Raw genomic sequence first — 15727 nt, forward strand, 5'->3', positions numbered from 1 at the left:
ACACGTGTCCAGCAGATTGCATGGATGCCCCACAGAGACCCAAAGACAATTGAATTCAACAAAAATTAGCATTGCTTTTTCTTTTTGATTTTTGTAATATTCATAGAGAGTGCGAGTTTTGTAATTTGCTAGAGAAGATTTATAGTATTCGGTTGCACGACGCTACATTACTATTGAACCGTCATCTTCATTGACACCAATTACCGGGACCATTAATACATATAATCCTACTCCCCAAAAATTATAGTCTAAAATGTTTCTTAAATATTTGATAGTTATTATTTTTCAGATTCAAACATTCTACTTTCCGATTGATAAACAGTATGATAACAGTCACAAATAAACCCTGTACTTGTATTCCCCCATTTCTATTGATTACATACATAATGATGTAATTATCATTAGATCTCACAATGTCATGCAAATAAAGTTACATAAATCAAGTATTGAATACTTTTTGCCAAATCTAAAATAGTGTGGTATCTATTGATAGTGTTTTAATGTAACTAAAAATATGTCAAGTGTGTCTCTATTCACGCTAATTTCTGATCATAATTGACTGTAATTGAGTGGAGCATCAGTGATTTAAAAAAAAAGAAGAAAAGTCCTCTGATTGCAATTACAATGCTTTATTCTAACAGCTCTCCTTTAAACAAGTAAAACAGAACAGCACGAGCCTAAAAAGACCATCCGCAGAGGCACAGTAGAGAAACGTGGCAATCGGTTTATATAAATAAAAGAACAATTGTCCGTGAACTGGAAGGGAAAAAAAATGACTTTATGATGTTCTGTCATATGTAGTTATCTTTAAATTCATCACAGTGGGGGAAAAAAAATCCATTCCGACAAGAGGATCACCTTCAACCATATCATGTTTGCATGCAAAAGAGAACAAACACAAGCCCCTTCCATAGATAAAACATCTTGACAACCTGTTTGATTGTGCTCATAGCATACGTACTGAAGTCCAACTGAAGACTTTTACAATGCGTATGTTTTGATGCAGTTCCATGTTTTAGGCTTTAAATTAGTCTTTGAAGACCTAACTTGTTTTCAATAGCAGACGTCCCAAAGACCCGTATATTCATTTGGAATATACTGGACTGTCCCAGAAAATTAGAATATTGTGATAAAGTTCTTTATTTTCTGTAATGCAATTAAAAAAACAAAAATGTCATACATTCTGGATTCATTACACATCAACTGAACTATTTCAAGCCTTTTATTATTTTAATATTGCTGAATTTGGCTTACAGCTTAAGAAAACTCAAAAATCCTATCTCAAAATATTAGAATATCATGAAAAAGTATACAAGTAGGCTATTCAACTAATCACCTGAGTCATCTAATTAACTCGAAACACCTTGCGAGGGTTTCCTGAGCCTTAAAAACACTCAGCTTGGTTCAGTAAACTAAATCACAAGTATGGGGAAGACTGCTGTCCAGAGGACCATCATTGATACCCTCCATCAGGAGGGTAAGACACAAAAGGAAAATTCTCAAAGAGCAGGCTGTTCACAGAGTGCAGTTTCAAAGCATATCCACAAAAAGTCTGTTGGAAGGGAAAAATGTGGCCGGAAATGCTGCACAACCAAGAGAGATGACCGCAGCCTTAACAAAATTGTGACGAAGAGCCGCTTCCAGAATTTGGGGGAGCTTCAAAGACAGTGGGCTGAAGCTGGAGTCCAGGTATCAAAAGCCACAGTTCACAGACGTGTCCGGGAAATGGGCTACAATAGCCGTATTCCCATGGTCAAGCCACTTCTGAACTCAAGACAACGGAAGAAGCGTCTGACTTGGGCTATGGAGAAGAAGCACTGGACAGTTGCAGAGTGGTCCAAAGTCCTCTTTTCAGACGAAAGCAAGTTTTGAATTTCATTTGGGAGTCAAGGCGCCAGAGTCTGGAGAAAGGCTGGAGAGGAGCAAAATCCAAGTTGCTTGAAATCCAGTGTGAAGTTCCCACAGTCAGCAATGGTTTGGGGAGCCATGTCAGCTGCTGGTGTTGGTCCACTGTGTTTCATCATGTCCAGAGTAAATGCAACTGTGTACCAAGAGATTTTAGAGCACTACATGCTTCCATCTGCTGAAAAGCTCTATGGAGATGAGGATTTTATTTTCCAGCATGATCTGGCACCTGCCCACAGTGCCAAAACCACCAGTAACTGGTGCACTGACCATGGCATCACTGTCCTTGATTGGCCTGCTAATTCCCCTGACCTGAACCCCATCGAGAATTTGTGGGGTATAGTTAAGAAGAAGATGAAAGACACCAGACCTACAAATGCAAATGAGCTGAAGGCCGCTATCGAAGCATCCTGGGCATCAATAACACCTCAGCAATGCCACAGGCTGATTGCCTCCATGCCACGCCGGATTGATGCAGTAATCCGTGCAAAAGGATTCCCAACCAAGTACTGAGTGCATCAATGGACATTTTCAAATGTTTGATTTAGTTTTGCTGTTATAAAATTATTTTTTTACTTGGTTTGAGGAAGTATTCTAATATTTTGAGATAGGATTTTTGAGTTTTTTTCAGCTGTAAGCCAAAATCAGCAATATTCAAATAATAAAAGGCTTGAAATAGTTCAGTTGATGTGTAATGAATCCAGAATGTATGACATTTTTGTTTTTTTAATTGCATTACAGAAAATAAAGAACTTTATCACAATATTCTAATTTTCTGAGACAGTCCAGTATACTTATGCTCCTACAACCTGACTAATGTTGACAAATATTTTAAACAAATTAGATGTGACCTTTAATGGGCTGAAGATACTAATAAAAATGGAATAATTATTTTCATATTTGTGTGAGATTGAAGCATAGCACCACAAGTACTGAAGAATCATACTTGGTTCTGCTGATGGCAGATGTATGGTGAGGCCTCCTACAGATCAAAGTAAGTTTCAAACTACTACAAAGGTAAACTGATAATTTTCTTCATACATAAACACTTGTGTTTTAATCTTGTGACACTCAAATGTGGATTTTGGCTCCGACCTTCCATCTCCGGCCAAAAATGTTTTTGTTTGCTAGTATTAAAAAACTAAAATATAAAAAAAAACCTAGAGAACATTTTGAAAGCGGAAGTCAATCAAAGGATGATTTTCCCAATAGTCTAAAGCAGTTTTCTAGTTATCCTGTTTGTGGATATGAAAATAAAAAACACCAAGACCTACTGTCACGGTTGCCGTGGCGACAAGTCTGCCGCGCCCCCGAACTCAAGCTGGAGCAGATCAGCTGATTGCTGGTCTGCTACTTAAGGCTGGGTTGTGGGTTTGGCGAGCGCTGGCTCATTATATACACATTCCCCGGTCTGTTATGCCTTGTCCTGTTGAGTTCGTGCCGGAGGAACTCTGTATTGTTCTGTTTTGTCCCGGAGTATTGGGCGACTTTTATTTTGTTAAATAAAACTTATGGATCGTCACGCAATTGAGTTCTCCCTTCCTGCCTCCTGCCTCCGTTCTGGTCCGGTCACCCCTTCCACTCCACCCCGCCTCGTGACACCTACATTGTTTTTAACTCTCTCTATGGGCAGCTATTTTGAAAGTTGACAAAAAGCAAAGATAAAGGTATCAGATAATGACTAATAATGGCCCCGTTTCAGAAAGAAGGTGATTTGCAATTGGTTGTTACCTGGTCCTTGGGCAACTGTGTTGTCAATGGATATTTCTTCCAAAGGAATATTTCACAGACGTACCAATTAGAATAGACTAAAACCCATAGAGAGTATTATTGTTTAAAAAAAATCCTTTGGATTGGCTTCACCCTCAATTGATCAATTAAAAGACGATTTGCGCTTAAAACATTAGAAGTTTTCTTAAACTTTTTGGTTGAATATTACCAGTTGTTTCATTATTTTGAGTTTAATCTAGGCCCAATACAAGTGAGTATAATGTATATTAGAGTTATGACAAGGGATAAAAAAGCATCAGTGTCGTCAAAAAAGTATGCTGGTAACTTGGATGAGAGATGACTATTTTTTAAATTTATTTAGACTTATTGACAATATTCATTAGTTTTTTTTTTCTTCACTGACAACACGTTCTTGAAAAAAAACAACTCCCACTGCACATTGACAAACAGAACAACACATAATAGGCCCAAAGTAGAGGCAAAAAGAAAAAAACAAAGGGACTCAACCCAACCAACAAGCAAGACTTTCATGCACCAATCACCACCAAATGAGAAAAGAGAAAGGCAAGTTTGACTCGTTGTGAAGAACAGTGTGCGTTTCTGACTCACCTCAGAATGAGACAAAGACAATGCAAAAAGACAGACTTGTGTAAACCCAGGAAGACAGATTTCAAATGTTTTCATATACTAATTTTTTCATTATTAAAAAAAATAAAAGAAGACATCCATCACTATGATCATTCAACATGCAAGTGATCCAGTTGTATCTCTCCATCTGAGATCACCTTGAATGGCTGCACTAATCGCTCCATTGTGCATGTGCCGTAATCCACAGTAGTACTACAATGAACCAACAATGTTACGTAAAATGTTCTTTGGGGGTTATGGAGATGGAAGGGCCTTCAGAGAGTTGCAGGATCCCCCCTGGCTACTACCTGTGGTTCCCTGGTACTGCAAAAAAAGAAAAAAACATGTTGTTTTGTGATATTCACAGGCACAGGCAAACTCTAAAACAAGGTTCACCATTCAATGGATTCCTTTGGACTGCATTGATTTGGGTTATTGACAAACCAATGCACAGCAAAAATACGTGAATATGTAATTATTTGTTTACAGCAATGAGCAATAATTAAGAACTGCAGTATCTTGTGGTTTTAAACCCCAAAATCTAGATATTTGACGCTATACAGCAGAGGTGGGCGACTATTTAGTGATGGGGCTTTTTGGGATTAATTATTATCTATTGTTTTTTTAATGAAAAAATATAAATGCAGAAATCTAGATGTTATATGTATTCACATTTGTTTTTAAATAGATTACTTTCATCAAAACTATTTTTAAACGCACACAATTAAAGCAAATGAATATAATACGTCCGTTTAAGCACGAATTTTGATATTCAGTTTTGTAGTAATACTGTAGTTCTATTTTTGTAGTATTTCTGCAGTCAGATGTTTGTATTATTACTGCAGTAATCTCATGCTAGTACTGCATTTTATGTTTGATGTATTTTTTAAGTGTTTCTGCAGTAGTATTTTTGTAGTATTTCCATAGCACTATGTTTGAAGTATTTCTGTAGTATTTTTTAGGATTTTCAATGTACATTTTTTTAATATATTTGTAGTTTTCTGTAGTATTACTGTCTTTGTTTTTGTTGTTTTATGTCTATCATAATATCTCTAGTATCTATGTAGTCCTATTTTTTGTAGTATTTCTGTAGAATTTTTCCGACCATTTTAATAGTAGTATGTTTGTAATATCTCTTTATTCTTTTAGTATTACTATTGTTGTTTCACCATATATATATATATATATATATATATATATATATATATATATATCATCTCATTAGCTACACCGCGTATCCTCAGTAGGGTCGCGGGGGTGCTGGAGCCCATCTCAGCAATCATCGGGCAGAGGGCAGGGGACACCCTGAACCGGTTGCCAGCTAATCGCAGGGCACACGGGGACAGACAACTCATTCGCTCATTTACACCTAGGGACAATTTGGACCGACCAATTCACCTGAAATGCATGTTTTTGGAATGTGGGAGGAAACCAGGATGCCCGGAGGAAACCCACGCAAGCACGGGGAGAACATACAAACTCCGCACAGGAAGTCTGGAGCTGGATTTGAACCCATATATATATATATATATATATATATATATATATATATATCTATATATATATATATATATATATATATTACCCGGTAGGTTTTTAGCGGATCCAGGAAGAGACTGAGGCAGGAGAGAAAACATTAGGGGTGCAGCAGGTACACCCCACTGTGACTAGGCTACATACAACTCTCACAAGCAACCCCAGCTGAGCCTAGATAGATAAAAAGATAGATAGATAGATGGATAGATAGATAGACACTTTATTGATCCCTGTAGGGAAATTCACACTTCCAGCAGTATCCTTGTGTTGAAAAATAAAATAATAAAATAAAGATATAGAATACAACTTTTGTGAAACTGCTGCATTCGTGACTCTTCTATGTTAGTCATCACGGAGACCTGACTTAGTCCGAAGATCACTGATGCTAGTGTCCAGCTAGCCAGCCGCTCACTACAATTTCTTACACTGAAAGGAAAAGACCTCCAATTTTATTGTACTTTTGTATAATGACGATATAGACCATTCTTTTAACTACAAATCTGAATTCTGTGTTTTTATTTAGAGATCTGTATTCGATGATTTGTAAATCCGTACATATTATATTTTACTGATATCTAATAAATAGATCTATTACGTGAGTTTTGACTATCACAGTACTTTTTTGGTAGGGATTACTGTATATTCTAATATGTTAACTACGCTTTACTGTGATTTTAAACAAAAGGTGATTTTAAAAGAAAATTGTGAATTATTTGTAACTCTTATTTTCAAATTAACATTCAACTATGTGACCTGACTATGGGAAGTTGATTGTATTTAGGGTGGAAGAAAATCCTTCTCGTCTCGCCTTAGGCCAAATCACGACATGGCATTGTCTTCTTCTTTGCCTCTCGTTAGTTTCCCCCTGCGCTTTTAAAATAAGAATGTTGATAACAATTTCAAATGACGTAACTAGTACAAGCCAGCAAGAAAGCAGGGACTGTTTTTGAGGAGAGCAAAACACGAGAAGCTTTTAATGATGTTGCGAGGCGAGCATGCTATTCACTAGTCCCCTCAGATCAGTCACTCTTTTGTTATATTGGACTTATTTTGGTCGATTGTCCCAAAGAAATAAAGCCTCTTTTTCTTAGTTATATCAAGACCATCTTTTTCTTTTTGATTTTTTAAAACCAAATATTCGAAGTAATGCTATTATGTGGAAGATAGTCTTTTCCACTTTTTTTTTTCAAATTTTGTGATTTCACTGCTCATTTTGCTGGGCCCCTTTATGAAAGAACCATTTAGCGGTTGCATATTTCAAGGACGTTTGCGAGATCTAATACAATCTGTATTGCTTTAAGATAAGTGAAAGTTTCCGTTTTTCAAACTTGGCACTTACTGCACCCTTAAAACAGGACATACCCAATAGTTTGTCAATTTGCCTCATTTTTTGGGGTATTTTTACATAAACACCATACTTATTTAATACAGTCTAAATAAAATAACACAGACAGTCTAGTATAATATTAACTTTTTTTTCTTTTTACCAAAAATACTTGGTTTTGCACAATTATCCCGTACATATATTTTTGGAGACCAATGTTTATATTGAAGGAATGTGGGGCTAAAATGTGACAGTTTTGGTTTTACAGGTATTCAGCACAATGCCAGCAATATTTTTACAGTACAACTTTCTATATTTACTAGATTTTTTTTTATCTTTAAAGATTGCCATCGAAAAATAAAACGAACACAGAAAAACAGACAAATATACACCAAAAAAAAAACTTGCTGATGCCAATATTCACATACATTATTATAAATGCTACAGTATATCCCTATTATCTGCATACATACATGTGGTGTCTTAACCCTAGCCTACAATAGTTAAGTGCACCTGATAGACAATGAGTAACTAGGCGCATTATGACGTTGAGGGATGGGTATTGCGAAGATTAGTGTATAAAATCTGTGATTATTGTAATTATTATAATTATTGATATCTGACTTATGTAATAAGTATATCCACAAGATTTTGTTATATTAGACATAAGAGGAAAGGAGGGTTTGTAAAATGTATTTAATAGGGAAGATAAAGGGGTAGGAAAAATAAGCATCTCCTTCTGACTACCCCTTTTCGAACATGTTATGTGACATTATTATGTTGTTGACTCATTGTTTTTATTTTAATGTTCGAAATAAAAGTTTTCATTCATTCATGAGTAACTAAAACATCGACCAATTTTTTTGTTGCAATTCAGCAAAGCAAAGCATCCATTTCCATTGCCTTACTGCCATCAGTATTGCCCTCAGAAACAATTTTGTATCTTAGTCACAGGGATTTGCTGTATCAGCTTTAGGTTCCCTTTTTTTAAATATCTGTTTTTTTATAACTCAGTCCAAACATATCTTAATACATTGGTGAGTTAGCCATCCTAGTTAAGTAATAAAATGCATGCCTATCTTTTTTGTCTGCACTTGTGTCCACTTGATACCACTTAGAGTGACAATAGAATCTGACCAGCTGCATACCCTTTCTCATTTAGGAAGTTAATGAGGTGATGAATTCTTTCACTGCCTCTTTGCCTTCAGACAAAAGACTTCCTACATTTTGCAGATAGTTTATCTGACATAGACTCTAGAATTAAAGGCTGGCTGGCTAAGTGATTTTTTTCCCTTGCTCCACTTTAAGCCTTCACCCCAGAGGCAACACATTGAAACCTGTCTTGCCAGGGGTTAAACTCCAAAGTACGTCCACTGAGCCCAAGCCTCAATTACATTGACCTATTCTGCACATTGCAGGAATAGACTCACTTGTCTTTGCAATGGGAACACCAGAATCCTAATTTCAGCCTTCGTACGGGTGCTTGAAATCCTTGAAAATGCTTGAATCTTAATGTTGTGTTTTCAAGGATTAAAAGGCGCATGAATTTTCGGTAAAGTGCTTGTAAAGGCTTAAAATAGTTGCCATGTTTCTTAACGAGTCTGCTTAAAAAATGACGCCTACATTACTCTCTTGTGATTAACTGGAGCTTGCATTAGTCTGTACGCTATGTCCTATGAAGCATTATTGCCTTCTATTTGTCGCATGATACGTGTATGCTACACCTAAACAGTGTACTATAAATTATGGATTAGTGGACCGATTACACATAAATTACGGACAATTATTATTGGCTATACAAAAAAAAAATAGGTAGCGTCTCCCAGTGGCAAATTATAATGGGAATACCTTCCTGAAAATGTAGGCTACTTACTACCGCCATTTTTACCCAACACCTGTACGGGAAGAAATTTGGCTCAAAAACACATATATTCACGATTTACTCAATATCTAAAAATCACCAGTTTACAAATTGCACATGTATATTGTTGGTATATCTGTGGCTCTGAACAATACCAGAAATTGGAAAATTTGAATTTGGCCATGACATAGGTGTAAAAAAAAACCTTCATTTTCTTGTGGTGCTATGCTTCAATGTAAATTTGATCATCAATAAACCCTGGGCTTTAAAATGAAAAAGAAAAGCGTGTTATCATTGAAAATGTCATTGTTGTCTAGTCAAAATGTCACTTTTGTGCTGAAAAGAGCACTCAGTATACTGCTGCTCCACATTGCTTCAATGATAATGACAATGATACATAATTGCTGGAGGAATACCTCTCAAACAGTGTCAGTCTTAACTAAGCACTATTGCAATTATTACACACCAGCTAATTGAAGAAAGGTAGACAAAATATAACGATTTGTCCCAACTGAGGAGCATTGATGTTTTTTTCTGAGATTGACAAGATTAATAATAGACAGGGTTGGGTAGGGTTACTTTAACTTGATTACTTTCAATTACTTTTGGTTTACTCCAATACCAAATATGTTAATAAAAGACAAAAGAAACTAAATACAAAGAAAATTATGACTCACGACACGTGGTAAGCTTTCTCTCCTGGCTTTGATCTCTTTGATCTCCGGCAAAACTAACATAAAATGCGACGGAAACAAAATGAAAATAAATCCAAACAGGTAACCCTACCCAACCCTGATAATAAATTGCATAAAATTCACTAATAAAGGTCAGGAAATGTTAGCGTCAATACAAAGCAATTAAATGTCAGATAGAAAATGGATGATGTCCGTAACTGAACTTTGTCCGACTGGATGATTAATGATTTGTGGCTGAGACCACATATCCTTTCACGATGTGGCATTTATTTGCTTGGACAGTCATAGCTCTATAGAGAGATGAATGTGAAATATGTCCTCCATTATGATATCTTGACAGTTTTCTCGTGTTGTATTTTCCAGAATATCAAACCTACTTCAGTCCTAGCATCATCTTCTTTTACATGACACTGTAGCTTTCTCTTTTTGCCATAAAATAGCATTATAATCCAGTTGGTTGTTAACTCTATCATACTTTTTCACTGAAAAGAAAAAACCCAAGCGTATCCACACTAAAAGCAAGCGTCAATTGTTATTAAGATGCAAACTATTATATTTTTCCTGACTAAAAACTAGCATCATTTTCTTCGGCTCCAGAAGCTGATACTGCTTTGTTTTCTTCCATGCCAAAAATTATTTTCTTTTTTTTTTGCTTATAATGCACCATTGCATAGTTTTGTGTTGGAAATTAGTCTCTTTCACTTTGATGAAAACTAGGTAATCCTCTTAAGTGCCCTCCATCAGGTTTTTATCAACATTAAAAAATAGCATTATTCTATCAGTCGTCAGTTGGCCACATCTGGTGTTTCTATGAAGACAACTACATTTGTTTTTGAATTTTATATTATATTGTATAAAAAGCATCTATCATTTCGTTTTTTAAGCGAAAGGTGACATATTTTTTTTACTGAAAACTAGATTGTCTTCTGTCCGTAAAGTTCTACATTGAAAATTAGCTTTTTTTGCCTTGCCAAAAAAGTTTGGTCTTTTTTCTATGCCAGGGGTTGTCACAGTTTTACAGCATACGAATTACTCAAAAATGAGAAAGTTAAAATGATCTACCTATCACAAAAATACTGCAAAACATCCAACTATTTAAGAATGCTTTAAGGATTCATTTCACATTCTTTGATTAAACCAAAAACTAACTGAAACGGATAGAGATTTAGGTCCAGTAGCCATTAAAAAGCAAATTTGTAATTTGTGTAATTGAATGCTGTCAATATTTCTCAATGTAACGCTAAATAAACCGTACAATTACAAAGTGCTGAATTGTTTCTTATGATCTACCAGTACTACTTCTAGGATCTACTGGTAGATTAAGATCAATGTAATCAGCTCTCCTGTTCTTCTACCTTATATTTTTAATTTATCCATGCTGAACACAAACATTGTCTTCTTCTGCACCGATTTTTACACTAGTCATATACTTTTATGCTAAAATTGGCATTGTTTCTTCTTGGAATCAAACTAGCATTGCTTTTCTGTACTTTAAAAAATGTCCTCTTCTGCACTAATGAATGTCGCGGAGTCTTGTTTTATTATTTAGCTGCTTTGTTAGACAGGCTGCAAAAAAAATAATTATACTCCTGTGTGAGTTACTATATTTGTTTTCGACCTAATTATGGATTTTGAGCAGAGTGCAATTTTTACTCCAAACTGAATCATTTTGTGGTCAAGAACATATTAAAATATTTGTCAGTTTTGCTACTTGCACAAACATATAACATTCAAATCATTTTCAAATTCTCACCTCCACAAGGGGATGCCAGTGGGCGACAGGTTTTCGGGGGTACGTGAGCATTTCGCTCCAGTGGTCCCGACCGAGGTTATCTGCGTCATTGCCAACCCGGCACACTCCGATGACCTCATTATGACCGACTCTGTGCACACAGGAGAAAAGACAAAGACGAGAAGGTCTGTTCACCAGCTGCCATGATGTTTAAAATGTTGAAAGGTTCTCAACAAGAAAACCAGGTCAACATGAAGTGTGGTAGAAGAAAAAAGCCTCACCGATCATAATCCATCACAGCAATCAACAGGCTGATCTGCTCGATGTTCTCCGGGGGAACGTCAAAAACAATGGCCTCGTTATAGACCGGGTTCAAAGTGTTCCTCTTAGTGGAAGTTTTTCTCTTCTTCAGTCTGCGACCGTCGCACATGAGCGAAACCTTCACGTAGGGATCTGGAGGGTAGGTGGAGACGGAAGTCATTAAGAAGATTCACGACACGTGGCAGGTCAACTAAACAAAATGCGACTTGTGATTACCAGAGGCGCCTGTAATGTCCATGGCTTTCAGATTGCGTGCCTTAATCATGGTGATGGTCAGTCTTCCGGCAGTGGGTAGGTAACAGAGGGAAAACATGAGATCACCCAGGTCCACGTTATCCTAAAACAAAAAAGAATGATTAGGGCATTCTTCGTTATTCTCCCTAAATGGAGACTTACAGTATGCTAGCAAATAGTGGCAGGCGATATTGGGTATTTTAGAATTGATCTAATCCAAGTAAACACATGGTAGTATCTATCAATACCGTTCTGATACAGAAACGTTTTGCTTGGAAAATTCATGATGATTGAATATTTGAACTTTACCCTTTGAGTTGATTCATATTTATGAAAAAGCACAGATTTTGGGCAATACATTGTTTCATTTTGTTTTTTAGATAACTACAACTCACACGTTTGCAGTATAAAAACATAAATAGCGTTATCTCATTACAACTGTTTCAGAACAAAAGTCAAGACAGTCAAATAAAAAAAATCCTCTATGTGAGCAAAATACAAATACAACAATGTCAATACATCAACTGCTTTTTGTTGCACAGTAGTTTCATAATAAAGTTAGAAAGTGCAAATAGTGTAAAGATAATATTTAAAAAACTTTGTCAGTAAAGAAAAGAAAATAATTCCAATACAACAAATGCAACAGAGCAAAAGTTAAAAAAAAATCTGCAATGTACGCAAGAAGCCCCTTTGTCATTTACAGATTTTTGTTAAGGAACAGTAACACATTTACATTTTTAGTTGCAGTCCTCGCTCTGTAGCGTGATTTTCTTTTATGTGTTTGTGTAAATTTGCCACAGCAGCAGACTACTTTACAACAAAACTGTCACTGTCAGAGAAGCGGTGCTTTGAAGAAATTGGTGGAGGGTTGAAGTATCAATCCAGGGACAATAGTATTGATTATATCGATATTCGGATCAATCTGCCCATACCTACTAGCGGACCCAACAGTGGAAGGACACATATCAATCACTCTTAAAAATAACTGGAATGTGCTCCCAACCTTTTAACTTGGTTTTAAGTCTTTTACAGGAGTTTTGTTTGTGACACGGTTGTATAATTCTGCAGTAGGATTGCACTTGAAATTTAGAAAGGTTTCCCAGGAAGTATCATGACTCAAACTTGGGAACTGGTATGCCGGCTAAGTCAGGTGTGGCTAGGTGTTTGAAGAATAGCCAAGACGTGAATGTCGTTATTTCACATTTATATGCAAAAATAATGCATTTATTTCTAGTATGCAACAAATAAGTGGGAGTAAATGCACCTAGTGTTAAATAGCAACCCTTTTTGTAATCCTTTTATGAGATGGCGCCACAGTTTTATTAAGCACACCGGATTAGGTATATATTTGTTTGAAAATGCTGAACCATTTGTTTGCAAGTATTGAATTGCTGACAAAAGGCTTTATGGTGATTACATTTTTCAATCCCCGGGCTGAGCTTTTACCAATATTTTGAGTTCTGGGCTAAAGAAGTTGTGTTTAAAGTATTAATTGTACATATCTATGATCCGGTTGTTTCAAAACAACGTGTTGTGTTTCCTTTGTAGTTAACAGGTTGTTTTTAGAGTTTTCCTTAACTTTCTTCACTTTCTGTCATTAATGAGATAAAATTGTTAATTTCAGGGTGAATGTTTTCATCATATGAATAAAACAGTTAAGTGATTCTTAATATTTTTTAAACCACGTCGTGCCCTGTGCGAGGAATTTTTTTTTTTTATCAGCACCTCTTACCCCACATAAAGGCTCCTAAATGTGTTTAGTAAGTAAAGATTTCAAAAAATAAAAATAAAATATTCGTGCACTGAAAAAAAAACCTTCAGAATGAATTGTCTGCCTTTGGGGTTTCACACCAGCTGGATTTAGGACCAAATGCCGGAATGGTTTAAGAATGAGAATTAAAGTAAAAAAAAAACAGAGAAGCAAAGCAAAACTTAAGAAAAAGAACAAAAATAACTGAATTGACACGAAACAAAGTGGGAGTGCCACGACAATTAATGACCTGACAAAGACAAAGATCATATTGGGGAACTAAATAAACAACATTTTACACAACTGGACAACACGCAATAGGCTAAGTGAGCTGATTGGCTCGGACAGAGGAAAACAATAATACGTAAGTGGACAGAAAAACTAGACAAGACAAAAGGCAGTAATGATACAAGGAAGCAGATTTTTCGTTAAGAAAAATAAAATAGAAAAATAAATCAGTAACCTAATTTCCAATAAAGATTTAATATGATTCAAAAGCCATGCCAAGCTGGGTTGAATGATTAAACTAAGACCTGACTGTTTTATTAATAAATATTCGGTAATTTTGTAAAAGGATTTTATTATTATTAATATTAATGAAACAATTTTGTTCAGAATACTGTTATAGATTATTTGAAAGATTCAAGACTGTCTTTATTGTTATAAAAATAAAAATGCCTATACATTTTTTCTCCACAGCCCTGGTGTAAGATATTGATATAATATGTTTAAAGCTATTATAAAATACAAAATATAATCAAATATGTACATATAAGAAGGTCTAGACTAGTGAGTACATACTTTCTGTGTTATCGTATACAGTATGTTCATATGTGTGGCCTGATTTCAACAAAACGTGTTGTGCTGTAGTGCACAGCCTATAGCTTTTTCTCCTGCAGTTAATCAACTCATGGACTTTAAAAAAAACTGTTCCTCAGTCTGATCGTAACGGCGTGGATGTTCCTGTACCTCTTTCCTGATGGAAGAGGTACAGTCTGTGGCCTATTTGGCTGGGATCAATGGTGATGGCCTTTAAATGTATTTTAAATTTCACATACTTAACGGAGTGACTGTACCTTCAGTTACTGCTGATGCACATTCTTATTTTTTGAAGCAAAGTCATGATAACAAATAAGATCAACATATAATTTCATACTGTCATCCCTACCAATCACATGCCCCTGACATGTGACATAGTTTTGTACTGCTGATTTAAAATCAATTTGTGGGAAATAGCCAGCCCCATAAAAAAAAACATCAATTTGCATTTTGTACACAAATCAATATTGTCACAATCAATACTAACTCAAGTCTTTCAAATGCACTGACAAGAAAACATTTCCAATCATCTTCGTGGAAGTTTATACTATTGACGCTCCATTGACCAAACAATAGGTTAATGTCAATCACACACCAAATTGCAGCAGGGATAAAGGTCAACAGCTATCTCAAAGTCATTTAAGTAAATTGAAGATGACAAATCTTCAATAGTTGACACTGATGACCAACTGCGCCCACTATAGAATTACTCAACTTTACAGCGCTGACAGTGTACATGTAAACACAAAGGCATATGATGTTGACTGTCCAGGTAATGATTGCAGGCTCTCATATACAAACCATTTGTGAAGCTAGCTCAAATGAGACAGAAAACGTTCAAATAAAATCTAGATCCAGAATTCAACCACTTGACACATAATCCTTGATATCAGCATCAAGAGCCAAGCTCAATATGGGATGTTAGCAAATGCTTAAATAACACTGCCTTGAGCACACAGTTCGTTTCAAATGCTTTGCCATTATGTTTGAATTCGTAAACAGGAAAATAAGGCATCCCAATGAGACGGAATTACACGGTTACATTTGGATGTGCTGGGAAAAAAATATTGGGATCCAGCAGAGGGAGCAGATCATTATACCGGCATGTTATCGTTTTTTGTTTTTGTTTTTTTTCCCTCATTTAAGCAAGCAAAAATATTTCGTAGGCCCTTCCAATCTATCAACAGCTCCA

At 35.8% G+C, this 15727-nt stretch overlaps 1 protein-coding gene across 1 annotated transcript in view; it reads right to left on the reverse strand.

Moving 5' to 3' along the window:
- Window positions 1-613: 613 nt before the first annotated feature.
- syt9a (synaptotagmin IXa) overlaps window positions 614-15727 on the reverse strand; it is a 31072-nt gene continuing 15958 nt past the window's right edge. Inside the window, exons 4-7 of the mRNA XM_088334629.1 lie at window positions 11949-12069; window positions 11693-11864; window positions 11433-11562; window positions 614-4587 (exon numbers count right to left, since the gene is read on the reverse strand). Coding sequence (XP_088190755.1) covers window positions 4519-4587; window positions 11433-11562; window positions 11693-11864; window positions 11949-12069 — 492 coding nt within the window. The 3' untranslated portion in view covers window positions 614-4518. The remainder of the gene's footprint in view (window positions 4588-11432; window positions 11563-11692; window positions 11865-11948; window positions 12070-15727) is intronic.

Source organism: Urocampus carinirostris, chromosome 4, assembly GCF_059441175.1.
Source record: "Urocampus carinirostris isolate Australia breed hairy pipefish chromosome 4, RoL_Ucar_1.0, whole genome shotgun sequence".
Lineage (NCBI taxonomy): Eukaryota > Metazoa > Chordata > Actinopteri > Syngnathiformes > Syngnathidae > Urocampus > Urocampus carinirostris.